Source organism: Rousettus aegyptiacus, unplaced genomic scaffold (assembly GCF_014176215.1).
Source record: "Rousettus aegyptiacus isolate mRouAeg1 unplaced genomic scaffold, mRouAeg1.p scaffold_m13_p_4, whole genome shotgun sequence".
NCBI lineage: Eukaryota > Metazoa > Chordata > Mammalia > Chiroptera > Pteropodidae > Rousettus > Rousettus aegyptiacus.
In genome coordinates, this window is record NW_023416307.1 from 143,486,612 (window position 1) to 143,513,333 (window position 26,722).

General features: G+C 37.1%; 1 protein-coding gene across 7 annotated transcripts in view; it reads right to left on the reverse strand.

The window, feature by feature from the left end:
* Positions 1 to 4,569: 4,569 nt before the first annotated feature.
* Positions 4,570 to 26,722, reverse strand: part of GADL1 (glutamate decarboxylase like 1) — a 226,625-nt gene continuing 204,472 nt past the window's right edge. For all 7 annotated transcript variants that reach the window (XM_016140785.2, XM_016140781.2, XM_016140784.2 and 4 more), the window contains one exon: positions 4,570 to 6,348. In XM_016140785.2, coding sequence (XP_015996271.2) covers positions 6,175 to 6,348 — 174 coding nt within the window. In that variant the 3' untranslated portion in view covers positions 4,570 to 6,174. The remainder of the gene's footprint in view (positions 6,349 to 26,722) is intronic.

Below are 26,722 nucleotides of genomic sequence, written 5' to 3' on the forward strand. Positions count from 1 at the left end.
ATCAATGAACGACTTTACTGTTTGCTTTAGCAAATTCCTGCCAACCAATTTATCCAGACAAACACTTGACTCATCTCTCCCATCAGGCAAAAGAGTGCTCACCTTCAGAAACGACTTGCTTATCGCATAACAGCTTATTAATCAGGACTTGAGTCAAGACTCTCACCTTGCTGTGCCTACAAATCCAAAGCTATTACATGATGAACTGTGCCCTGATCAGTTTGCCTTGAAAGATCCACCTTCACCCACTTGAGCACAGACCTACCTGAAGCCTGTAAATATCCTCCTCCAACTTCACCCTTCTGAGATAACGCTAAGGTTCTTTTAAGGCAGTGTTTTTCCCGCACTGAGTAGGGCTAATTAACTTTGCTTTGTTTGACCTACAGGTTTTCTGAGACCCAGTTCTTGATGCTTTTGTTAGCTAAGTGACTGTGGGATGCCAGACACCGTCAGATTGGTAGGATTAGCCCAAAGTAATTTTTTCCTCTCCACATTACTACAAGAAAGTGAAGAAGTTTAGAGCTTGGGCTCTGGGGTGAGGTAGATTTAGATTAGTCTCTTGGATCCACCACTCACTCGTTTGATAACCTTGAAGAATTTTCGTATTAAACTATCTGAGCCTCAAGTTCAATTATAAAATCGGTATAATAATAAACCTCACCTAATGGGGTTTTGTGATATATAAATAAGACCATGTAAATGTACTAGCTGGCAGAGTACTTGGCATGTAGTACAGACTCAGTGAATGCTAGCTATTGTTAAAATCATCCATGGTTTTCTGCATTAGACGATTGTCAAACTTGTGGAATTTGGCCATGAGAATTGTCATAACTGCAGGACTAATGGGTTCAAGAAAGGAAACCTGTATTATTTTTCTACTTTTGGCTACTGTTTATTTTAAGGGCATGGGTATCTAGTGCTTCATTTGTTCTTGACAGTTATAAAGGGAGTGGACAACAGAATGAGAACTGAGACCTCTCCTTTTTCTCTACTTGTGACTTGATTTTAATCTGTGTTTTCCTTTGTGCTGTTAGATAAGTTTTCTCAGTAGAGCCAGTCAAGAGTCCTCTTACCGGAATGCTTCTGCTAGACTTCACTTCCCAAAATCAGAAGCTTCCTGAAAGGGGGCTTTGTTATACCTCCAGTTGAATTAAGCGAGTTTAATTTAATTTTCCTTGAGTTAAACTGTATAAAATAAATCTTCTACAAATTAGAACACATCAAACCAGTTGTAAATGATTGAAATGAATTTCCACGAGATCAAGGTAGCTCAAATGGAATGTGATTGAAGCGAAGAAACAAAATTGCTTCAAACTATAATCAGGCCAGCTCGAATTATAGTAGGTGGGTTCTGACCAGTTTAAATCAGGAGGAATCAAACTGGTCCTGAAGAGGTTAAATTTAATCTAATTTTTCCCATTCAAAATTGGCTTTAATTGAGTTAAGGGGATTAAGACATTTCAAGTTGTATCAAATCAATTTCCAGTTGGATTCGATAAATGTAATTGGGGTAAAACTAACTCTGCTTGAACCAGACAGACTTGAACTAAACTGGATTCCAAATAGTTTAAATGGAATCAGACTTTATCAACCTGGGTTAATTTCTGAGCTGTATGAAAACAAAAATGCTTTATGAATTGGTGCCACCCAATGCATGTGTTACAGTGGCAAAGTCTGTAAGTTGCCTACATATTCTCATATTTTTCTTTACTACTAACAGAACTGCTTATTTGGTTATGGAAAACAACATATGTAGTTAAATAGATGATGATGATGATGATGATGATGATGATGACGACGACGATGATGATGATAGATGATAGACATAGATAGATAAATGATAAACTCATTAAACAAAAATTTAAAAACTGTATAGCTCAGTGTCCCCTATAGAGAAATGTGGCAAATGAGGACATGGCGGATGGGCCTCTGGGAAAGTCAATTTCTATTTCTTGCTGCCCGAAATTTGGAGGAGATGTCAGGAACCACAGTGCCCAAATTACAACCACAAGTGAAACTTGATGATTACATCCATCTCTAAGGATGCCAGAGTTAAAATGTAGAAAGATCCAGGGTCCTTGACAACATGGTGGAGGTATCATCCATCTGTTACAAATCTCAATATTCACCAATCTTGCCGAAGGCTTTAGCTGCAACTGCTTGTCTTGTACTCTCTACATGACGGCTTCCTGGGGCCATGGAAGTATGGTCAGGATTGTCAGGGAGCTAATAATGGCCCTTGGGACAGCCCTCGATTAATTAATTTACCAATGGATTAATAGTCTATCCTCTTCACCCATCTGATGGGAAATCTGAGTTATGTTCTACGCCCTTTCCCAGAGGTCACGGCAGGGTCCAGCCTCTGTTGTTCATAGCATTAAATTTGCACATTAACGTTCACTATGCTGATTTCCTTCCCTTCTCTGTCTCACTTTATTCCCCAAACATTTTAATCCCAGGAAATGAATAGGCCGCTTGCTCTCAAATCTTTGTCCATATCTGCTTACGGGGTAACTGGTTGTAAAACACCATCTCTGGATTGTCCACCTTGGGACTTCTTTTGAATGAAGAAAAATAAACCACTCTAATGAAATCAGAATTATTTGGGTTTTCTGTTACATGCTGTTGAACCTCATGCTCTGATCCAGTTAGCAACGTGATAACTTCCTTAAGTTTAAATCCCTTGATGTTATTGAATCTTTCTTCAATAAAGAACCATTGTTGAATATTAAAAGCCAGAAGAGGAATTTAAAAGTCTTGTGACTGAACACAGTCCGATGGCTACTAGAAGAAATATTGATAATTATATCTAAACACTTATTTTTAGCAAATAAATGGCCTCTACATTGTCAATTCTAAAGTTCATCTCAGTTCTTACTTGACCCATCCCCAGGATTTGATACGATTGATCACTCCCTCCTTCTTAAAAAACGATTCTTTACTTTGCCTCTGCCAACCACTCTCGGTTCTTTCTCTGTCTCCTTGGCTGCTCCCTTCATCTTGAACTGTTGCCCCAAGGCTCAATTCTTTGCCTACTTCTCCTTTACGTCTACAGATACTCTAGATCGTTGCATCTAATCCAAAAATTAGAAATAAAATCTCTATTATTATGGCTTTCAAATTTATATATTTGGCCCAATTTCCTTCCACCAGTTGAGACTCATAAGTAATTATTTATATCAGGTTGGCTGACTTACAGACAGCTCAAATTTTCCATGACCAAAACCAGGTAAAACCATTCTTCCTGAAGTTCTCGTCTCAGTAAATGGCAATTCCTTTCTTATCATTGCCCAGGCCAAAAGTACATGAAACTACTCTTAATTTCTCGTTTCTCTTTAAACACTCCACTCCATTAACCAATCCTAACAACTTTACATTTAAGTGCCTCTAGAATCGAACCTCATTATACCTTTTCCTTCACTATGACCCTAGTATAAACTATCATGATTTCTTGTTTGAACTGTTAAAGTTGCCTCCTATTTGGTCACTCCAAGACCATTCTTGCCCACATATACCTTATCCTCCAAACAGTAATTAGAGTGATCCTTCTAAAATATAAGTTGAGCCACTCAATACCCTATTTATATTCCCTAATGTGTTTCCATCTAACTCCTGTAGTATCCAGCTACAGGGCCCAGGGTACTGACTCTTAGGTATTTCTTTAACTTAATCATCTACCACTCACCCTTCCCTCTGCTTGAGCCATACTGACCTCCACGTTGATCCTCACATGTACCACTTCAGGTACCAATGTAGCTCTTCAGGCTTTTGGCTTACCATACACTTCACCTGGAACACCCTTTCCCCAGACACCCACATGGTTCTCTCCCTCACTTCCTTAGTCTTCATCCAAATGCTACCTTACAGAGAGACCCTGACAAACCAACTTTTCTCCAACAACACACCTCGCTCTCACTTTTATACTATTACTTTCGCTTTTTTTTTCCTCCAAAATACTTATTACCACTTGACTTGTTACACATTTACTTGTTGGTTGTCTGTTCCAACTAGATTGAAAGCTTCAGAAGAGCAGGAACTTTTTCTATTGTATTCACTGCATATCCCCAGAAACCAAGATAACTGTTCAGAACATAGTAGGCACAACTATCAATGTGTTTAATGAGTAAAAAAATTATAATTAACCATTTATTGAAAAATTCTTCACCATTCAGTCAATACTTGATTGGGTTTCCTATATCTTGACATTTTAAGGGGGAAAAAAATGGAATTTTCAAAGTATCTGACAGCGGTTGTTTTTTCATTGATCAAGGAGCTTTCATCTCTCAAAAAAAAAAAATTAAAAAAAAATAAAAAAGGCTCTCCTGAAGCTGATCTGTGGCTACTGTGTTTCCCACGGCTTGCCTAGTAGATGAAGAAAGACTAGACAAGAAGTAAATCCATACTGTGGTCTGTTTTTTCCATTTAATCAAAAAACTAAAAAGCAACTTGAAGCCTGCTCTCTCAATTATTTAGCAAAAATGCCAACCAAGTCTAATTCACTTCACAAATGTATTGGTACAGCTCAGTAAAGAGGAGGTGACAGAAAAAAAAACCACTAAGTTTGTGCTAATGTTGCTTTTTATTTCATGAAACTCAAATTATTGCGAACATCAATTTCAGGAACATTTTAGAAAAACATTAAGACAAAAAGGCAATGAGAAATGCAAAACACACACACAAATACCTATCATCAGAAATTGAAGTGATTCAGAGAAAGATTAAAATGTTCTTTGACCAATGGAGATATTAAGAAACCATACACCCCAAAATAAAAATATGAACTAAAAGCAAAGAATACATATCTGCTTTTTACGCTTCCAAATTTAAATGACATAAATTAATAACAGAGTATTAAAAGATTATTGAATGTGCTAAGTCTAATACTTGAACACTTGTCAATCAATTGCTTTCCAAATCAGAGCTCTAATTAGATTCATAATTTTACCTTGCTGAACTCTGAACCCATAACTCTGAATTCTGTTTCAGAGTTATTTCTTAGTTAAATAAGATTCTCCTAGAACTCTAGGACCATGATCAGAGACAGAATTGCAATCATCCACTCCAAGGAGAAATGGAGAAGGTGTTTACACTGGAAGGTTTCTAATTCCCAGACCCTCTGCCCCAATATAAACTACTTAATCATCTACACATTTCAAAGCCTGAGAAAGGGAATGCTTTATCACCCTGGACTTCATTCTGGTTATTTCCTACAAGCAGAGAGCAAGCAAAGGAATGGGCCCCTCAAGTTAAAAGAGGTACATATTTAGGGACATATATCTAATGTCTATGCCCAACTCACGGCACAATGACTTTGAGAAATGAATTAAGACTATTGCTTTCATTGAAAGGGCCATGCTAAAATGTTTGTCTTTTATTCTTATCTCTAAATAACTTAGAATAGATAATAGTTAATTTTAACTTTTGAGAATAAACCATTCAGTCTGCATAAAAGATACATCTTTAGAAAGTAAACATCTTATATATTTTCTCTTCTAAAAAATAACTTTGATATCTCTCTGATGCCTCTAAACATTTGTGCTACCAATGCCACAGCAATATTTTCAAAGACCAGCTCAGGGACCACTGACATATTAGATATTCATTCCTTTGCTGCAAAACATCACAGTGATGATTCAGTCATTACAAAGTTTCATTAAACATTATAAGGTTCTCAGATTTTACTTTGCCTCAGAATCACCTGGAGGGCTACTTAAAATACAGAAGGCTGGGCCCCACACCCAGAGTTTCTGATTCAGTAGGTCTGGCATAGGGCTGAGATTCTGCATTTTAAAAAAGTTCCCAAGTGATACTGATGCTGCTGGTCTAGGGACCACTTTGAGACCAACTGCTTGAAATTATTAATGTGTGTGTTCTTTAACGAGCGACGAAAGCTTAGAACTGGGGCCCTACATAGTACTTACTAAACTCTCTTCAATTCTCTATCCCATGGACAGTCTTCAAGAAAACATATTTTTATAGCAACACAGTAGTGCCCAGGGAGCTACAGAGTCCTTAACACTATTCGCTTAGCATTATGGTTTTGCTGGGCCTAGATGGGGTGCGTTTCCTATTTCTTCCCAGAAGGGCTATAATTCCCTATGTGTCCCCAGATGCCCTGGATCTGTAACTTTCCCCAGGTCAGGACTCATGCCTCTGGGGGACCATAAGCCACAGCTACATGTCTCTACCCAGTAGGTCGATCTCATCCAGGAGGAAGTCCATGTCCTCGCGGCTCACTTGAGGGCTGATGACCACCTGACGGAAGAAGTTGACCTTCCCTCGGTGGGGCTGGTAGCCCAGCATGAGGCTTCCCTTCTTCATCATCCTCTCCTTAATGGCTGGGGCCACCTGCATGGGAGAGGACAGGTGGAGGTGAAAGGCCAGTACACAGATGCATCACAACTCATTGGACTCAGCCATTTGATATTTACCAGGCATCCACCGCTGTGGGTTTTATTCCCATGTACACAACAGGGTTCACAGTAATAAAATCATCATCATCATCATCATCATCTACTGAGAACTTATGACATGTGAGAACCAATTCAAGTGCTTTAGATACATGGATTCAGTTAGCCTTCGCAATAACCCATTAAATAAGTCATTAAAATATTTGAAAAAGTGGGCCAGATCTATCTCATATATAAAATTATTTTCTATAAAATCGGTGTTGTATTTTGGTCTTCCTGAGGGCCAGCAATGTGGGGGAGTAAAAAAGAAACAGTATGAGTTTGAGCATTAAGAGGCAGAAGGTTGCTGAAAAGTCCTTCAGTAAAAAATAAGTAACTTAGGCCAGGAATTTTCCATACTATTAATATGCCCATTTGTAGATGAGGAAATTGAGGTGCATGGAGATTATGTAAATAATATGAGGTCCCATGTTCAGTAAGTGCAAGAGCCAAGATTTAAAACCAGGCAGTTTCACTCAGGCCCATACTCTGCCACGTAAATTATTACGTAATGCTGCTTCATTAAAAACAGATCAGGTATCCTCAGGGGTCACAGTCTCAAAAGCGTCAAATGTTACATTACCAAATTTGTCCCAACTAAAAAAAATACTCTAGTTTTTCTTGAATAAATTCTTGAATAAACTCTTGAATAAAAAAAAAAATTAGTCATAAATGGGGGGAAAAAACCACAAAATAACAGCCTTGCATTGATAGTCTACCAAGAAAAACACTAATACAGGTATAATGTGTAGTTCTATTTTGAAGACTAACAGTTTATTAGTTTATTAATAGGACATATGTGGAATATAAATACTCTGTTATTAAGAGGTATAAAGTTACTAATAAAATTGGGAAGCCCATATTTTAAAGATTTCCAGCTAACGTGAGAATGGGCCCTGATAATCCAAATGCAGATTTTTCTAAAATTCTAATGTTTGAAGAAATTAGTCCAATTTAAGAGCCACATAGGGAAAACGAGTCCATTTTCAAATCAGTTGTATGACCACCCAAGAACTAGGTTATTACTTTAAAAATAATTAAGAGTGTACTTTTGCTGGCTTAGAAATACAAGCAAAGGTTTTCTATTTTCATTTTCTTTTAACTCCTTAGAAATTTCTGAGCATGTTCTATTGAATATGTGGAAAATAAATATAATGTGTTCCTGTCTTCGCTTTCTCAGAAAGATGAGATTTAGCTAATCCAGAAGGGAGAAATGCATACATAAATAACACCAGGCACAATGTGCTTGAAAATTACTTAGGTGACAGGCATCAATGTCAGTTCCCATGAGCCTCTCTCTGAGCATGGCCATCCCGCACCTCTCTATTTTTTAAATATACCTATGTTTTGTCAGATACCCCCTTGAAGCCATGCCAAATGACTTCATTTGACACTCGATCTGTTCTAAAACTTATGGAAAAGTTGGGGGGTTTTAGATCCCTGGAGATACGACGTGTTGGACTCAGCCTTAGAGCCTTCTCGAAAGATATTCAAAGATAATTTTAACTAAGTACGTTTTTCCTTATGTGCTAATTTTGGTAAATAAACTTTGCAAAGCATGGACAACACTATTCCTACAACAGCAAAACAAACACCAATTAAGCACAATCACATTGCCATTCCAGCAAAGGAAAGGAGTTCTCTTAGAGTGTGAGACAGAAAATATATGAGCGTGAAAGAAAAAAATGTAGAAAAAGAAGATGAAGTCACAGATCGAGCTGGGGAAAAATGTGAGCCTTCATGTTCTATAAATATCTGGAAATGTGTCACAGATTTTATTCTGAGCTTTTTAGAGATTAGACAAACAGGGGTAAGTAAACATCTCTGATCTCTTTGCAAAGTTTAGTGACACGTGGTCAGTGGATCCTGTAAGTTGGAAGCTAACAGATAACTCTCTATTATGCCTGTGCATATCTCTTTGAACCCCTGAATTTGAATGCTCCAAGTATGTTTTCTTCCAAAGCCCTTTATGCAAGTCCCGTTTGTTATTAGAATTATAAAATCTAGTGAAATGATATGTAAGCCAATGGAAGGTGAGTACAAAAAGAGAATGCTTTTCATAAAAACTAAGTTGAATCCTTTGGGAAAACTAGATAAAAGGGGACTACTAAACAAAGCCCCAAGTTAGGTTTGCTAAGAGAATTGCAAAAGCTTTTAAACAAAATCTTAAAGAGTCCAGACTGAGTCTACACACAGATAGTACACAGGGGCCTGCACACTCACTGCACTTAAAGAAACCTGAGCTGGATATGATAGGTGATCCTTGAAGAGTGTAGTTTATGCAAGAATGGTGGAGGCTCTCGAATCATCAGACCTTGAGTCAAGAAAAGCCTCACTTGCTTTTGGAAGGCATTCAGAAATCTACTTGATGGGGGTGAGGGGCGGAACTTTACATCAGAAGGTGGGGAAATAGAAGCACATAGATGTGCTTTAATTTAAAATGTTTGATTTCTATACACATCACATGTTTTTCTAGGATTATTTGCTTTTACTGACCAATCTTTATCACCTTAGGTAGGGTTTCTAGAGTGAATATGGATGTGAATGGGTGTGTGTGTGTGCATGCATGTGTGTAATTTAAACTTCTAACCTACCATTCGTTGCTCATTTATTGCTCTTAAAATCCTCCTACTTGGTCACAGAGCAATGCGGAACCATGGTATGACTTAGGCTCATGGTATGACGAAGGCACATTTTTTTTAAATCATAGAACAAGAGGCCTCTTGATATAGACTGAAGGTCTGAGAGCAAAACACATTAGTGCCTGTGCTGATGAATATTAGGAAGACCTGGTCCACCTGGGACAAATGTCTGGCCAGGAAAACCACAGACTATCAATTTTAGAGCTTAGAGATTGTGATTCTGTAAAAAAAAACAAAAAACATTAAATCAAAACTCCCTTCATATTCATCTTCATCCTCCTCTAGGTACACAGGGTATAACTGGCTCTGGTATGTTTTAGCCAAATTTAAATTTAAATTTTAGCCAATTTTAAATTTAAAACAGGTATGTTCTTGGCTCAAACCTAATTTGCAGTGTCTATTTCTGTTTACTTTTCAGTACCTCTATTCTTCCCCCAAAGTGCTATTTTGTGCCTCACGTTTGGAGAGCACCAGAATTTTGATTCCAACTCATAATGCGTCAGAGGCTCACATGAGGCTCTGTTAGATTTGCAGTTCTTATAAGCGAACCAAAAATATTTTCTAATGTGCATAAAAAAAGGTAACAGAAGAGTCCTCAATATTTTAATATAAAGATATTTTTGATCTTTAAATTCTTGCTCTTGTATAAGGCATAAGACTGTGCTTCCATGGACAAAATTATGGTATAAGAACCAAATTTTTAGGCCACATTTTGTCACTAACGTTCAAAAATGATAAATAAATGACTAAATATTTATGTGACTCGGAGAACCAGCTAAGCGAGGGTTTGACAATACAACACATTTTATTTATGTATCCATGCATACAAGATTAAGTTCTAGAGAGAACTACTTCTAAGCAAGAGGCCTCCTTTCTCTATGAATACTTTTTGGGGAAAAGAAGCCATAAGCAACATCGAGGTTGATATTGATGGAATCTCTGTCACAAGTTATAATTGTAGTAGTAGTTGTTAACAAATTTTTTACCAGCTCTTTACAATTTGCAAAGTGCCTTCACATGTTTGATTCCCATGAACTCAAATTAAAGTTTATTTAAAAGACACTCATATATTTGCAATTTAGGCACCAAGAATGCTCTCATTAACAACCAGCTTATCACCTTTGCACTTAAAATTAAGTCAACCATGTGCTATTTATAAAGCTCCAGGCATAATCCAGTGCTCGGTAACTTGGATAGTCTCTTTTGCTGATCGCAGCAGAGAAACAGTATAATCTGACAGCATGAAATACTCGTAGGGGAAAGAAAATATGCACAAACCAAATGTCTCTCTATGGAGGGAGCATGCATGGAGGAAAGCAGTTTGGCAGGAGTGTGATTCCTTTCCAGCTTTCAATTATTTTACTGCTGGTTTTCCTTCAAATTGTAAATCAAGTTCTTTTCTTATGCCTCAGTGCACTGGTCCCTGCATCTTAAGTGAAGGAAGATCCTGACATTTCCATTTGGTTGCACAGGAACTTAATCGACACGTTTCTATGGGATTGCTCCCCCCCCCCCCTTTAAATAATGCTCCAGCAATGATTTAGTCATTTAAACAGATTTTTGTTGTCATACCCTGAAGCATTAAATAGAATTCGATATTTAAAAGTTGCTTAAACCCAGAGAAAAAATAAATAAAACAACTCCGTCAATCTGGCCAAGGGTAATAATTTGATAACGTGTAACCAACCAGGCACCATAATAGCTTCTTATTAAAACAAAATTGTAATGTCCATAACATGACATTTCTTTTTAATTGCTACATACTTAATATTAACAGCAACACTTTTTTTTCAACATATAAAGTGTTTCTCAAATCATCTGCAAGGAAATCTATTTTCCCAATGCATTACATACATACTTTTGTGACATACAACAAAAGTGAGTTACTAATGAAATCTCATTACTAAATAAAAGTGAAATGAAAAAGACGTAAAAAATACAAACCCAGTTTTGTTGTTTTATTTTTAAATTCAACAGTAAATTTTCTCTCTTAGGTTGTCACGAAGGTTTCTAAATAGTGGTGGTGTCCCCCAGTTCAAGGATCTGCATGGGCTGGAGGCCACACTTCTAGGAGTGATGCTGTCTTAACTCCTTCGCTCCTCGTGGGTACATATTACTTGAATCACAAATCCTGTTATTTTGCACACTGATTTCTGCTTGTCGGCACGGTCGCCATCCCATCTTGAATAGGGTTTTGTATCCCACCACACCGCCATGCCAAAGTTTACCTAAGCATCTCCCAATTGTTAAATCTTGGAACTGCTCCCATGATGATGGCATTTCGGTGAAACCATGGACCCCATCACGGAAGCCCTAAATCAGTTCTTCAAAGTCTAGTCCAGAGATCGTAAAAGTAAATGGATCGAAATGTCCTAGACTTTAGGACCTCTATACAAATTTTCCCATTATTTGCTATTAAGGTAAAATAGTCACATTTCATCTATAAACATGGGGCAGCATAACATTCAGGGTGTCTGAGAAGACACACCCACAGTTAAAAAGGTGATCCTTTTGTAGCAAATGTGAGAGGCAAAGAATACGTAAGTTATTACTATGACTTTAGACAGCGATGCATTCAGAGCTTCTAATGAATCCAGAGAGATTTCACTAAATTCTCCCCTAAACCATAAACTATGTTCCTCAAGCTACAGAAATGAGAGCTGTCTCCCCAATTTCAGTTTAATTAATCTACATTCCATTTTCTCCAAGGAAGCAATGATTCATTGAGGAGGAGGAGGCTAAACTCATAATAATTTGCAAATCTTGTGGGTAGAGCAGGCAGAGTAAAAACTGAAGAATAAATCATGAGTTTTATTATAATTAACATTTTTTGTAAGAATATCTTGCCTAAAAGAAAGTTGCATCAGATGTGGAAAATCATCTATATTTTTTTCTCTACATAAGAAGTCACTTGAGTTTTTAATTTCCCTATATTTACACTAAACTTCATATGTATTTAGCTTCTTCTGAATTCCCTAAAACAGAATTTATAACCATATTAAAGCTACTCATTGCAATACATGGTTAAGCAAATAAACACCGAGAAAGCAATATACTGAGGGCCAATATAGCTGCTATACTTGAATGTTAGTTGTTCTAGGTCTGGGGTAGCAAACTTTGTCTGTAAGGTACCGGATAATAAATATTTTAGGCCTTGTAAATCATACAATCTCTGTTGCAAATACTCAGCTCTGCCACTGTGATATGAAAGCAGGCCTAGACAATCTATAAACAAATGAGCATGGCTGCATTCTAATAAAACTATCCAGGGGCAATGAAATTAACATCATGTGATTTTCACATGCCATAAAATGTTACACTACTTTTGATTATTTTTCAACCATGTAAAAATGTTAAGGACATTCGTAGCTCCTAGGCTACACATAAATATAAGCCAGAGTTGGCTTTGGACATCACTTACTGACTCCCTGGGTCAAAATTAAAAAGATATTGTTATGGGATGTAAAATGTACCCCTTCAAAAGAAGAAGTACGTAGAAAATTATGTCCATTGGGCTTCTTTCAGAAGTTTTACATTGAGCCAAGAAATGGTAAAGGTTTTCTTGACTCTCCTTCTTCAGAAGAGCATGAAACCAGAGCCACAGATGGGCGGACAACGATGCCACTTTGGCTCTCTTACAGCACAGTTATTTTTGAACAATCACAAAAAGGAACTTGCTTTATACTTCCCTTCCAAATAAGCTGGGTTCCGAATAAGCCTCACCGTTTGTGTTACCTTGAGATGGTTCTTCTGAGTAGGATATTAAAATCTAGCTCATGGAAAGAGTTCGCATGTCCATACTCTGTGCCTGGCACTCAACCCAAAACTGTTTCTGAAACTTAAAAAAACAAACGAGCAAACTACATATCTCATTTCCTCATTAAGTCACTTTTTTTGGGTTAAGTTAGAGGATTTTCTGATGCCAGACAGAGATGCAGTGTACATCAAGGTGGGGGCCAGAATTCAGGGTATACAAAGTATCAAGTGCCAGAACTTAAATTGAAGAATCGTGGTCCAAGAGAATAATCAGCATGCATACACCATTTGGAGCACTTGGATGGGCTTTCTGCTTCAGAGAAGGGCTCAGGCCAGTGCAGTGGCAGCCTAGGAAGCACACAAAGTTTTCTCTGCCTCGCTGAACTCAGGATATAGTCAACACAAGCTGAAGACCAGTTAGCCATCTGAGAAAAACTGCCCTGGAGAGAATGCCCAGTTGTGCAGATATGGAAAAAAGAAAAAAAAATGTAATCCCTTTATTTGTTCATTAATTTCTCTGATATCTGTCTCCATAAATAAAGCATCATGATGGTCCTTTCATGAGCCAGTGAAAGGGAAGGTCATCAGAACACCCACATTGGTTCACAAAGTCTAAACACAGATTTACATCTCTGTTTTTCTTTTGGCATCAATTTTTAAAGAAAGTATATTATCCAGTGGGAAAGTGTATCTCATAAATTTCTGATTATGAAAGAGCTCAATATATGTCATATATAGGAACTTCCTAAAACTTAAATAAACATTTTTATCTTTCAACCAGATATCTGAGTTTCCTCGACTGTAAATAAGAACTGGCTTTTCCGTCACACATGCAACTCAGAATATATAGAGTTGAAATGGGTTTTGACTTACGCTAAATGTATATCCTCCAATTTGTAACTTCTGTGTTACCCAAAGTGGTTATTGCTAAATGAACAGCTGTTGAAATAATACACTCCTTATGGCCTAAACATACTATAGTCCAGAGTAGAAAGTGATTTCTTTAGTCTTATATAAAAAGTTCTTTATGATAATGGTTAGCTTTACACGTTTAAAATGTAGTAAATGAAATCTCTCACTTGATACAGATAAAACAGTTGTCACCTCACAATACAGAAACCTTTCCTTTGTATTTCCAAATATATTTGAGTAATTTGTTTCTTGCCCCAAATGTGGTATTCTATACTGAAGAGGCATTTGCCCTCCCAACGCGGTTTACTTTCGTTTAAAATTTTTTTCTGATTTCACAGCCCTGAACTGCAAACACTTTGGTTATGCCTGCTCACACAGTGTCTTCCTCCCATCAAGGAAGAAACCTGCCAGAACGACGACACAGCACCTCACAGTTCTTAGAGCACCTGGCAATGCAAAGCGGGGAAACTAAAGCCTTCTTAATTGTGTCTAGGTATCGTCTAAATTTCTGCTTTTTTATTTCATACTTTAGTCTTAGGTAAAATGATCCTATTTTTCTGTCATTTTGTCAAGTTACATGTTTTCCTTTTGGAATAGGGAATAGCTAAAGAATGTTTTTTGTTGTTGTTGACAATGACTTGACAAGTACAGTAGAGGCTGATTCTCCCATCGCTCTGTGTAGAAGGGGGTCACACTACACAATTTGGTACGTTATCTGCTGGGGCAATTATTTGTTGATGCAGGATTTAGAATACTTTCTTAAAATCCCAATCAAATTAAATTACTGAATATGTTTTTTCTCTTACTTTTTTAACTAAGTATTTTGGCCATATAGTCTTATTAACAAAAGAGATGCAAATGTTTACAACTTAATTCAAAACAACACAATGCCCTTCAACTACTGACTGGACAAATAAATGGTGGTACATCCCTACCACAGAATACTATTCAGCAATAAGAAGGAATAAACTACTGATGCAACATAGACGAATTTCCAATATATTATGCCAAGTGCAAGAAGCCTGACTCAAGAAGCTAATTACCATATGACTCCATTTATCTGGCATTCTGGAAAAGGCGAATCCACATGCATGGAGGACAGATCAGACAGTGCCAAAGTTTGGGGCTCAAGGTGAGGGGCTGACGACAAAGAGGCAGCCTGGAGCAATTTTTAGAGGTGATGGAATTGTGTCATGTGTGACTACAGTGGTGGATTCATGACCACTGAATTATAAATTCTGTCCTAAGCTGAGCCTTTACATGATTTTTCTTTATATCCCTCAGAGCCTAACAGAAAGCCCTGCCAGCAGCTAATGCTAGGCTCTTGTCAAAACTCGCGGTACTGTAAACTTTAAAAGGTGAATTTTACCTGTACGTAAATTTTTAAATAAACAAATGAGTTGATTTAAAAAACAAAAGAGGTTCTGAGAGGACATGTAGTTACATGAGATCAGATGAATAACTTGAGCTCCCAGTGCCCCGGTTTCCTTATCTCTCAGCAGAAGATGATAATAATAGTACATTACTTCTTCACAAGACTGATAAAATACAGACTATGATACTATAAGTACAGCATGTCATACTGTAAAGAAACAGATAGGGCATGGTGGACATTAATATTCTTATTCAAGAAAAGTCCAGAGCACAAACTCTAGAAAAGAAATGGAACTCAAAAGTGGGATGTTTCTTTCCAGTTCTGCCACTAATTACATGTCCTTAAGCAAAACACTTAATTTCTCTGTAGGTCTGAAATGAGAAAGGTCATGTTCACCACTCGAGTGCAAAGGGTGAAGGTATTTTAGATGCAGGCACTTGTCGCTCTTCTTCACGGTAGACTAACAGAAACTGTATGGCTCAAGGTTTTTTGGAGACTCTCCAACACATCAGATCAAACATTCAAATGCATCCACCATAGTTAATATATATAATTCACATATAACTATAGAAGATTTCAGTTGAGTCGTGGTGACTAACATAATCTTACATTATGTTTGATTTTGTCATATTTCTTTTATCTTTTGGAGCCGTTTTTAAAAACTAGTAAATATTCTTATATGCCCCTTTCAATATATGTCCCATGCTTGGTTCACATTAGTGACAAAACACCCAGTTCCCTCAGGGCAGACTTAATTTATACCTATAATCATCACTATCAGTGAGTTTAGATGCTAAGTTATGTAATTTAGACTAACCATACATAAACCAACAGACTTGAGAACCAATTCCTGAAATTCTGTGTGACTTTTGGCAAATATATAATTGCTTTGGGACTAACATTCCTCTTCTATTAAGAACTGATAATCCCTTGTAGGATTGTTATGTAAACTAAATGAAATAATATATATGGATGCAGCAAGCATAGAATTTGTCATCTGCTAGGCAATCAATAATACAAGCTGGAATTATTAATTTCTTAAAATGAATTGTTTTTAATCAATTTACACTCACACCTGGTCTTTTATTACACTACTTCATTATTATCTCTTGAGACATGAGCATTTGAAAGTGTTGTGAAAACATGACTTGTAATTTATTCTTTCTCTGAAAAGCATCTAAACGGTATTTAAACAATTCTGAGAGTGTGAGTTAGCAGCTTTAGAAACCAAATCTTGTACCTCGGTATGCCACTTCTGTATTAATCTTTTATTTTAGTTCCACGTTTTCTAACATTGACAAAGTAAACAACTTTTTCCCTTTAACATGCAAGACAGTTTTGATCATCTTGGCAAATTTGTGGGGTGCAGGGGGCAGAGGCAAGGGCAGAAGCTTTCCATTGAAATGTATTGTGCACAAGAATGATTTTCTACTGTATTCTAGAAATTTCTAGAATTCTGTATATTTTGTAAGCGTGAGAAGTTTTCAGAATACAGAAATATTTTATAAGAAAAATTTATTTCTTTGGACACGTGAAAAGGTCACATACCAAAAAGGTCATTTGTCTCAATATTCATGACCTTGTGTCTAAAACTGTATGGTCCCTGTGCTGTCCTGATACTTCTATTTTTATCAAAGAAACACTGAAAGGCACTATTAGGTGCTTCCCAAATGTGTCTGATGCTACAATCACCTGGATCCAGGCCCTAATCCAGAGCAACTGAATTTGAATCTCAATTGGATAGGCTTGGTGGTCTAAACATTTACCAGGTACCTCAAGTTCTTGTTATCATGACTTGAGTTTAGGAATATGGTGAATGACAGTGTCTTAGCTAGGACTTTGGAAGAAGTTATGGTAGGGTGTGAGGTCAGAGGTGTTTTGGGCAGGAAAAAGACAATTTCGAGAGAGGAGGAGAGAGGAGACTGGGAATCTCCCCTTTTCGAACTGTCTATGTCAATTTTATAGTAAAATAAACCAGCGACCTTCAAGGAAGTAGGCAGCCAACTTTCCTGTTAATCATAAAACCTGAAAAAGTGTTCAAAACACTTAACCATGGCTCAGGACACAATAAAACTCTTTGTTTTGATTGCTTGAAGAATCAATTTGCCTCTTTCAATATATTTTCCACCATCCCTTACATATTCCGCCCTCCCTGTCCAATTCATACTTTACTCTTTTGCACAACCCTCACTCATTTCCCCTAATATCTGTCCCCCTATAATTTAGAGGTGAGCTGCATTGGTGTAAGTCTTCCAAGCTTAAATTATGAAAAATTGGTGGTCTATAGCCCATAAAATCCTATTCTTCTGAGAGATCAGTTCAGCTTGGCAGAATATGAAGAATTAAGCCACACTGACTGGACATACCTATTCTCAAATATAGATTTTTACCCTTATTTTCCTCCAGAATATATCTCAAAATCAGACATGCACAAAATGGAAAAGTATTTCAACTTAAAACATCCCAGTTTTACCCTTTCCAATGCAGAAGAGCAAAGCCACAAAAGCAGAGTTTAAAATCCCAGAAAGACCAAAGAACACGGCTTCACATTTGGTGTTTACAACGTAGAAATGACGATGACAGCAATTCCAATAAACCTAATGTCAGTCATATATTCAAGGCAGCTGAAATGAATAGTCATAAAAATAAACCACACTGAACCAAACACTTTAGCTGAAGAATGGACACAATAAACATTTTTCACACTCTATAAAGCAAAAATTTAATACTCAATTGTGTCATAGCAGCCATCAGGGCTAATAGCTCCTCGGTAACTGTTGTGGGCCAACTCTCAAATCTTTGCCCCTGTTGGGAGATCTCTACATTGTTCCTTAAAATAACAAGTTATTTGGAAATTCTCAGCCAGGAGTGACACCACTTCTCTAGGGTAATTTGGAAAGGAGTGTGAGCATCTTGGATTGTCGTGATGATTACGGAATGCTATTTGCACTTTATGTCTGAAGGTTAGAAGTGCCAAACACTTCACAATGCTTACACTAAACCTGCCCATGGAAGACATGCCTACCCAAATGCCACGATGCCCCTGCTGAGAAACACTGGTCAGGAGCCCCATGGGCTCAGGAATGCCTCCTACACTTTGTCTTGACTTCTCTGGTCCTTTCAGTTTCTCTCACAAGTTATTAATCTTGCTTTGGTCCAGAACAAATGACTAAACTGATGGGTCAGCAAAGTAAATGAGATCCTCAGAGACAAAAAGTACTTCCTTGTGGTTTCTCTTAGATTCTTTTTGTTGTTGTTTTATTTTTATTTTTTCTAGCTTTAATGATTGGCCAATAAAGATCATATGTATTTACAGTATATGATGTGATGTTTTGATGTACGTATACACTGTGAAATGATGACTCAAAGATTCTTAACATATTCAAAGAGTATCACTCAATCTGAAAACGGGACAATCCCAGGTTTCAATCTAGGTCTTCTGGGCAGTCGTCCAATTTTTCTAAATGCCACGTATGGCCATTTTAGCAGGGACACAGCTTGGAGGCCCTCAAGTTGCTCCCAGCACTACCGCCAACGACCGGAAGTAGATCGGGTTCCCCAGCTTTTAGCCACACGGATGCTCCGCTCATATCTCGCGCACGCGCTCTGGCATAAGGAGCACCACAAACACTGTCCAGAGGATAAAACATTCTGATTCCTTTCCCACAGGTTTTCTCAGGGTAACTTTCTTTCCTTTCAATATTTGGCAATGGGCAATTAGCAGCTGAAATTCTGTCTTTGGATTCATTCCATGTCAACAAGCCTCTAACAGTGAATGAGGCTGTTTGGGGCATAACAAAAAAACCTCGATAGAGGTACAGGCACAGATGTGGGAGGTGGTCCCTGTGTTGGCACAGCAATCATTTTAAGATGTAGAACCTGTGCATTAGGCTTGGGAAGCTTAGCTTCCTTAGTAGCAGAATTATTGGTTTTTAGAATAAATTCTGGGGCCTGACAAGGCAGGGAGAAAAAAAAAGGAAGTGATCCCATGGCTCATGTTGCTTTATCCTGACAGATATCTTGCTCTAGTACAGTCGCCAAGGCATCCGAATTATATCTCAGAGAGGTCCCAGCAGCCTGAACCCACCCACCTGCATTCACCCACCTGCATCCTTGTCTTGTTTATAGTTTTTGGCACTGATTATTTGCTTTCGGAGTAAACAGATTCCAAATTGTCTTTTTGATCTTTCTGGGGTCGAATATAGATATTCATTGTCCATCTAAGAGTTGCACACACAGGATGTACTCCCGCTTCTCCTTATGGTTTTTTTTTTTTTAACATCTCTATTTATAAGTAGTTCTCATATCACTGCACTTCTTTAGTCAGCTCTAGTGCATCCTGAAATGCCTGGTTTTTCAACCTCAGAGGCAAAACCTAAACTTTTAAAGTCAAATGTTTCATGTACCTTACTTTTTTTTTTATTGACTCAAAGAGAGCTACTATAAAGATATTTAAAAATAATTATTGTTCCTGTATCACTCAGAAAAATATTAATAAAATGTTAAGCATTAGGTGTTCCTCATTGAAATCTATGTAAACACTCAAAGTTTTTACAATTAATGCTATAAATATTAATCGACAGCTTTTAACACCAATCCATTTTGATTAGTAACAAAATGGTTTAGGTTTGCACTTTTTGAGCAAAATAACAAAAGTGAATTATATATTCATGTTTATGGAGTATGCTCAACACTTTTTTACCTAGTGTTTAAAATTGGAAGTTGTCTTTTTCCTTGAAGTCATGGCATTCTGATCACATTCCAGGGGTCTTTGGGGATTAAATCGAGCCCCACTTTACCTGTCGTATACTTTGGAGTCCTGTGTAAGAGTTTATTTGACAAAATAAGTTTGAATTAGGTTAGCAATGTATTTATTACTATTATTCAAGATCTATCATTTTGGAATATCTGAAAAATAGCCATCGAGATGTGGGTTAAGGGAACGATTCCGTCAAGCCCTGTCTGGGGCTCTCAGAGTCCACCATTCTTGACTAAGTCAAGAACAGTCAGAGAGAAACGTGTTGCTTTGCTAAAACTAAACTTCTTTTGCTTAAGAGTTAAGGATAAGTCATAAATCATCAAGTTATGTTTAAGCACAGTGACAATAAACAACTATCTTATTTAATTGAACCTTAAGTCTGTCCCAAACACAGCTACCTAACAAATCCATATTGCCTTCCAATCAAAGGGCTCTTTTGTTTCTCTCGGGTAATCATTATTCCAATCCTGTGCTCTCATGGCAGTAAGTCCCCAGGTTTTCAACTTATTCACTAGCCATTTGAATGTCTTCCTTTTGTGAACTGCTTGTTCATGTTCTCTACCTGTTTTAGGTGATCTTTTTCTTATTGGTTTAGAAGGATACTTTATTGTTAAGAACATCAACTATCTGATTCCTTTACATGTTGTGAAGTATTTACTGGCTTTTAATTTTGATTCTAGTTATGTACAGTTTGAATATTTATATAATCAAACCTATCAAATATATATACCTATATTTTTTTCCAGCATTGGTATTATACTTAGAAAGACTTAATGCACACCAAGATTAAATAAATATTTGTTTTCTTCTGATTTAGTTTTGACACTTAGAACTTTTAATCCATTAGAGCATTCCATTTGTATCGTGCATAAATCAGATACCTTCCTCATACTCCATTGAATCAGCAATCTCAACACCTTTGATGGAATGAGCCTGCCTTTCCCCAGCATATATTGGGAACAGATATGATTCCTATGAATATTTGGGCCTCTGCTTTCTATACTATAAAGTTGATATGTATATTGTTAAGTGTAATCGAAGCTATTTTATTTATTGTAGTCTAAAAAATATTAATTAAAATGTTTGAGAGGGAAATTTCCTTGTTAGTCATCCTTTTAAAAATGTTTTTACCTATTATTACCTGCTTATTCTCTTAGATGATATCTAGAAACATTTTCACAAGTTAAAAATAAAATTTAAAAAATACCGTCTATTAATATGATTAGAATTATATCAAGTCTGTCTATTAATTAGAGAAAAATTAATGTTCTCATCTAGAATTATGATGTTTCTCAATTTCTAAGTGAGGTAGTTTTTTAAAAAACAGCTACCAATTCTCTGGCTCTTCCCTCAAGGACACTTCCTGAATTGGAGCGGATTTGTGGCAGATTAGTTAGCAGTAGGAAGCAGTGGAGGCTGCATGGCCTCCAGAGTGAGGTCAGAGAGGTGTAGCGGTGTCCAGCTGGTTCTTAGGAACACTCACTCTTTGAAATCCAACTATCTTCAGCCCACCATGCTATGATGAGTCCCCGGCCACCTGGAGAGGCGCTCTGTTTATAATCCCAAATGAAGTCCGAGCCAAGGGCCAGCAGTAACCATTAAACATGTGAGTGAAGATGTGTCCAGAAGATTCCAGCCCCAGCCATGGAATCACCTTTAGCTATTTTAGTCTTCCTAGATGAGCAAAGGTCTGTCTGAATTCCTAACCCACAGAATCCATGAGCATAATAAAATGGCTGTTTAACGTTGCTGCTTTTGGAATAATCTACAAAACAGAAATTGTTACTGGAACATTAGGGTTTTTTTTTTTTTTGTGGCCTTAAAATTTTATAGTTTTCTTCTAGGTACTATATTTAAGTTAACTCAGTTATCTTAATATATTTTTTGCTACTGAAGTGATGAAATTATTCTGATTTAAAAGCTACCTTCTGATATAAATGTCAATTTTCTAGCTCCTAGTTTCTTACTCTTTATGTAAGAAAAAACTTTTTTTTAATATTTAAATTTATACTTCCACTATAGCAAATTTCTAAGCTTTTAATCTGATGTCCTTGGGTTGTATAGATGCAAAATCACGCAATCTAAAATGATTCGGGTCTTCTCCTTTTAAATATTTCAAGCTGATGTCTTTTTCTGGTCATTGCCTTGGCTGGCTCTCCCAGAACAACACTCACTCATAGCAGTGAGGACAGATGTTCCTAATTTGTAACTGAGATTAATGAGAAGAATTTTCGTATTTAATATATATGTTCATCTAAGACACCACATAAGCAAGCAAAAGAACATAACCACGAGATAACCTCTAAGGCTTAATGTTAATTTTGGAGGTCATTTAACATCTGTATATATTTTTAATTTCTAAGTTGTTTTTTTTTTTTAATTTTCTTTCTTGCTCCATTTTAAGTGGGAGGAATAATTTTGGATTGCTTTCTTGATTTACTTGTTCAGAGATAGGCGGAAAGTGATGAAAATGCTTTTTAAAACGTGCTTTTGCTTAGCTTTTGAAATAATGAAGTTCTGCTGAATAGAGCACTAAAAACGGAAAGAGCAACAGGCACCATGCGCTACACCGGCTGACTAATCCATCCCCTCAGACAGCTTTTGGAGTCCACGAATGCTACCTGCATTAAAGTTTTCAATCTGCGTGAGTGGATTATTGTGTGGCTTCCTGAAATAATCCTCTCATCTTTTAACACAGTTCTGACCCAGTTTGGGGAAGTATCTTTAATATCTTGTTCTGCTTCACTGACCTCCAGGCAGAATAGCCAGAAATATCTGCATTTAACAGACAACTTTCATCTTCGGGCTCACAAAAGGGTTAGCTTTCTTTAAAAAGGAAATTGAAACTTGTATCACAAGGCAGCTTTTTAGGTGATTTTATTTCTACTTTAGAGCCCTGACAAATAGAGGGCAGAGATCTGGAATAAATAAAGTGCCTCAGAATAGTGCGTAAATCAAAAGCTGTTGACTGGACCTACTTTTACCTCACCATCGATTATTTGTCAAGTCATAGGCACTCACCTTAGAAAGAAAAACAGAAACACATGTGTGGAAGACGACGTGTGGCTGGGTTGCCAGAACAAAACACAGAACAATAATCCACCCAGAAGACGAGTAGGATCGTAAAATGTTTACAGAAAGGAATAACTCTTAAGATTTTAGAACACGCTGTGGTTACCTAAGTGATGCTTAGGAGGATGGATGTTTTCTAGTTGGCAGATAGAGGGTTGATTGTTACAGCTTGCGGTTGATTTTATTATTGTTCTCAATTATTCAAAGGTCTTTTCTTGCTATGAGAGAATACATCCTTGCCTTCACCTGGTATCCTGTAGCAGGAGTGTGTATTACCACTCCATGAACATGTGACACATTCTGAGAGGGAACTTTAAGAGCTGTTGTGTGTTTCCACCAGCCCTTTTCTCCTTTCTCTTTGCTGTGAGAATGGCACGTCCCAGAGGGGGCTCCTCTTTCATCCAGGATGAAGACCAAGGGGCGGAGCAGAGCTGCCACTGATCCACAGTAGATGTGAAATGCAATGAAGAAGTAAACGTTTGTTATCGTTAACACTGAGATTGGGAGGACAGGATGGACGAGACGCTCACTTGTTGTAGGAACAAGTAAATTGAGAAAGTAATCCAAGTGAAACCTAATTAACATGACACAAACTAAGGTATATTAGGTTAGATCTTGGATTGAGTCCCACTTTAGAAGAACCCAGGTAACTCTTTTTTGTTTGAAAGTTTGGCTCTAACTAATTTTCCCTGCATTAGCCATGAGAAACTAAAGCCCTCAACCCCAAGGATACCACATACTGAGATTTTCATAGGCAAAGTCAAGGTGACAACTTGATGAGGCTAAGCTGTTGGCCAATGAGTATCTGCCTTCATAAAAGTGGTTTAGTCATGTAGAGAGAAAATATCAATCTATAGCACTGGGGTTGGTAAACTTTTTTTCTGTAAAGGGCCAGGTAGTAAATATTTTAGGCTTTGAAGGCCATACAGTTTCTGTTACAACTACTTAGGTTATAAGTAAAGGCAATCATAGAAAATAGAAAATATATGCATGTGGCTGTGTTCCAATAAAACTTTATTTACAAAAACAGGCAATGAGCTGGATTTTGGCTCTTAGGCTGACCCCTGCTACAGCATAAGAAAACCTAAAAACACACAAAGAAACAAACAAACAAAAATCCTAAAACAAGGCTAATGCCTTACAACCAATTTTATATGGTTTTGACATTAAAAATACCCAGTAGTCATTGAAGAACATAGATAACTCCCTGGTTTTCCCATATACATAAAACAGAGATGGTAACAGCCACTTTATAAGGCTTTTGTCAGAATTAATTAAAACAAATATAAATTGCTAGTGAGTAAGCTCTCAATGAATTTTGGGTCCTCTCATCTTTCCTTGTCCTGCTACACAAGATTCAGAGTGGACTCTCAATGAAGGCCTATTTAATATGTGCCAAATTAACGAATGAGGTCGAACAGTAAGAGGTGAAGCAGAGAATCCTGGAAGTCAACATCCACTGTGCAATTGGTTTGATAAGACAAATGTATGGTAACCAAGAGTAAATATTTATATTTGTCATGATTTACATGTCTATTAATTAGATTCCTAATTATATTGACCTGACATGGAAATACTTTATTTTCCATTCAGGGGTGTATTTCAAATAATAGATAATACTTCTGTATTCTATACCAAGTCATGAAATTCCCAAATACAGCTCTGTCCTACTTAGACAAAGGGCAGAAAACAAACTCTCAGTGCTATCTGCTCAATTAAACAGAAGTCAATTTTGTGATTTATTGGACTCAGACTGGAAAGTCAATTTTTTTTTTTTTTTTAAGCAACGAATCTCACTATGTTGGTCTATGTTCTGTTAAATATTTTTCTGTCATAAATAATCACGGTTAAATGTGCTCAAGAGCCTATGGACAAAATTCACTATGGGCCATAACGACAATTATTGAGAAAACTCAACCACCTTTTTCTCTTTGTAAACTTAAATGCCACCAGAGAAAAATCACGTTTATTTTTCTAAAACATTTTCTGCCTCATTTAAAAAATTTAAATTTATCTTCCAGTTCTCCTCTTGGAGTTCACAAATATTAAAATACTAAAATACCCTCCCCACCGTCTTTCCATTTCTTCTACTACCATAATAATGAACTATATCATTAACAACCACATAAAGTCTTTTCTATTCACAAGATGGTTAATCTGACATGCATCACATAGATCCCTCACAAGACGCCAAGGCAGGTATGAATACTTTCCTCCTGAAATGATGTAAAAGTAAAGGTAGAAATATTCTTTTGTGGAATCTGGGTATATGTTCAAGGAGACATGAACCTTATTCACAGAGTAGGGAAGATTTTTATGGCAAGTAAACTTGCTCTGAGGTGGCAGTATTGTTGTGTGCTTAAATAAATATGTGGGAAAGGGGGGACAGAGAAGGAAAATGACAATATTTATTTAATCCTAATGTTGACAAAATTCAAGTGCAGTGGTGGGTGGAGACAGTAGCATTTGCACCATGCCCTGAATCATGCTCTCTAGTGTTTCTGGAACATGGACAAATTCCCTTGGAATCACCTGGAGATGCTTGTCAAAATTATAGATTGTAGGATACCACCTGCTGTAGATCAACTAAACCTCCGTTCTCTAAGAAACTGAGCCTGGAAATAGAATTTTTACCATAATTTTCCTACAGTTCTGATGTGAAACCAAATATGGGAATGGCCTTACTAGAGGAAGGTGAAGATCACAAGAGATGCAAATAGTCCCCATCATCGGTATTTCTGTGCAGGCACAGAAAACGCCAACAGGTGTGTCTCATTGGACAATAAAGTGAAAAGTGGGCTAACGTTTCTTCTGAGAAGCTTCTTTCTATTTTACACTTTTCTCTCAGCTGAGAAAACTTTCTAAACCTGGATCATCAGACTTATCACACTCAGGAATACCAACAAATAAAAATGAGGTATAATTTGGGATGTAGGAAAAAAAATTGTCATTAAAATAATTGTCTACGGAACAAAAAGAACTAATCAAAAACCGACTCACAAATATAGAAGAGGATCTAGTGATGGCCGGAGGAGAGGAGGGTTGGGGGGCTGAGAGAAAGGGGTGAAGGGTTAAAGAAGTACAAATTAGTAGTTGATAGATGGTACAGGGATGGGGAGCACAGCATAGGGAATGCAGTCAGCACTAACGTAATGGCTAGGTGGAGGGCCAAGGAGAAAAAGAGCAATCAGGCGGATCATTTTATAAACTATATAAATGTCTAATCAATGTACTATATGCTTGAAACTAATAAAATTAAAAAATAATAATGATTGTCAACAAAAATTGCCATTAAAATATTTGAAAAAATAAACCAGATCTATCACATATATAAAATTATTTTCTATAAAATCAGCATTGCATTTTGGTCTTCCTGAGGGCCAGCAATGCGGGGGAGTGAAAATGAAATAGTGTGAGTTTGAGCATTAAAGGGAAGAAGGTTGTTGAAAAGAACCTTAGTAAAAAAAAAAAAAATGTAACTTAGGCCAGGAATTTTTTATTCTTCATCCTCCCAGCCCCGTTTGGGTACCTTGTAAAATTATAGCAGCTATATAAGGATGTCTCTACAACATGGCGCCTTTCAAGTTCCTGCATTTTTCTCTTTGCTCTTCAGATGATTTTCATTATCACGGGCGAGAACTAAGCCTTACACATGGAGCATATCATCAGGCCAGTCAACTTGAATCAGGCTCTGCTCTGTTTATGTTGACAGCCAAATGGTCACAATTAGAACCAGGCTGTTGTTCCCTCCCAGGGA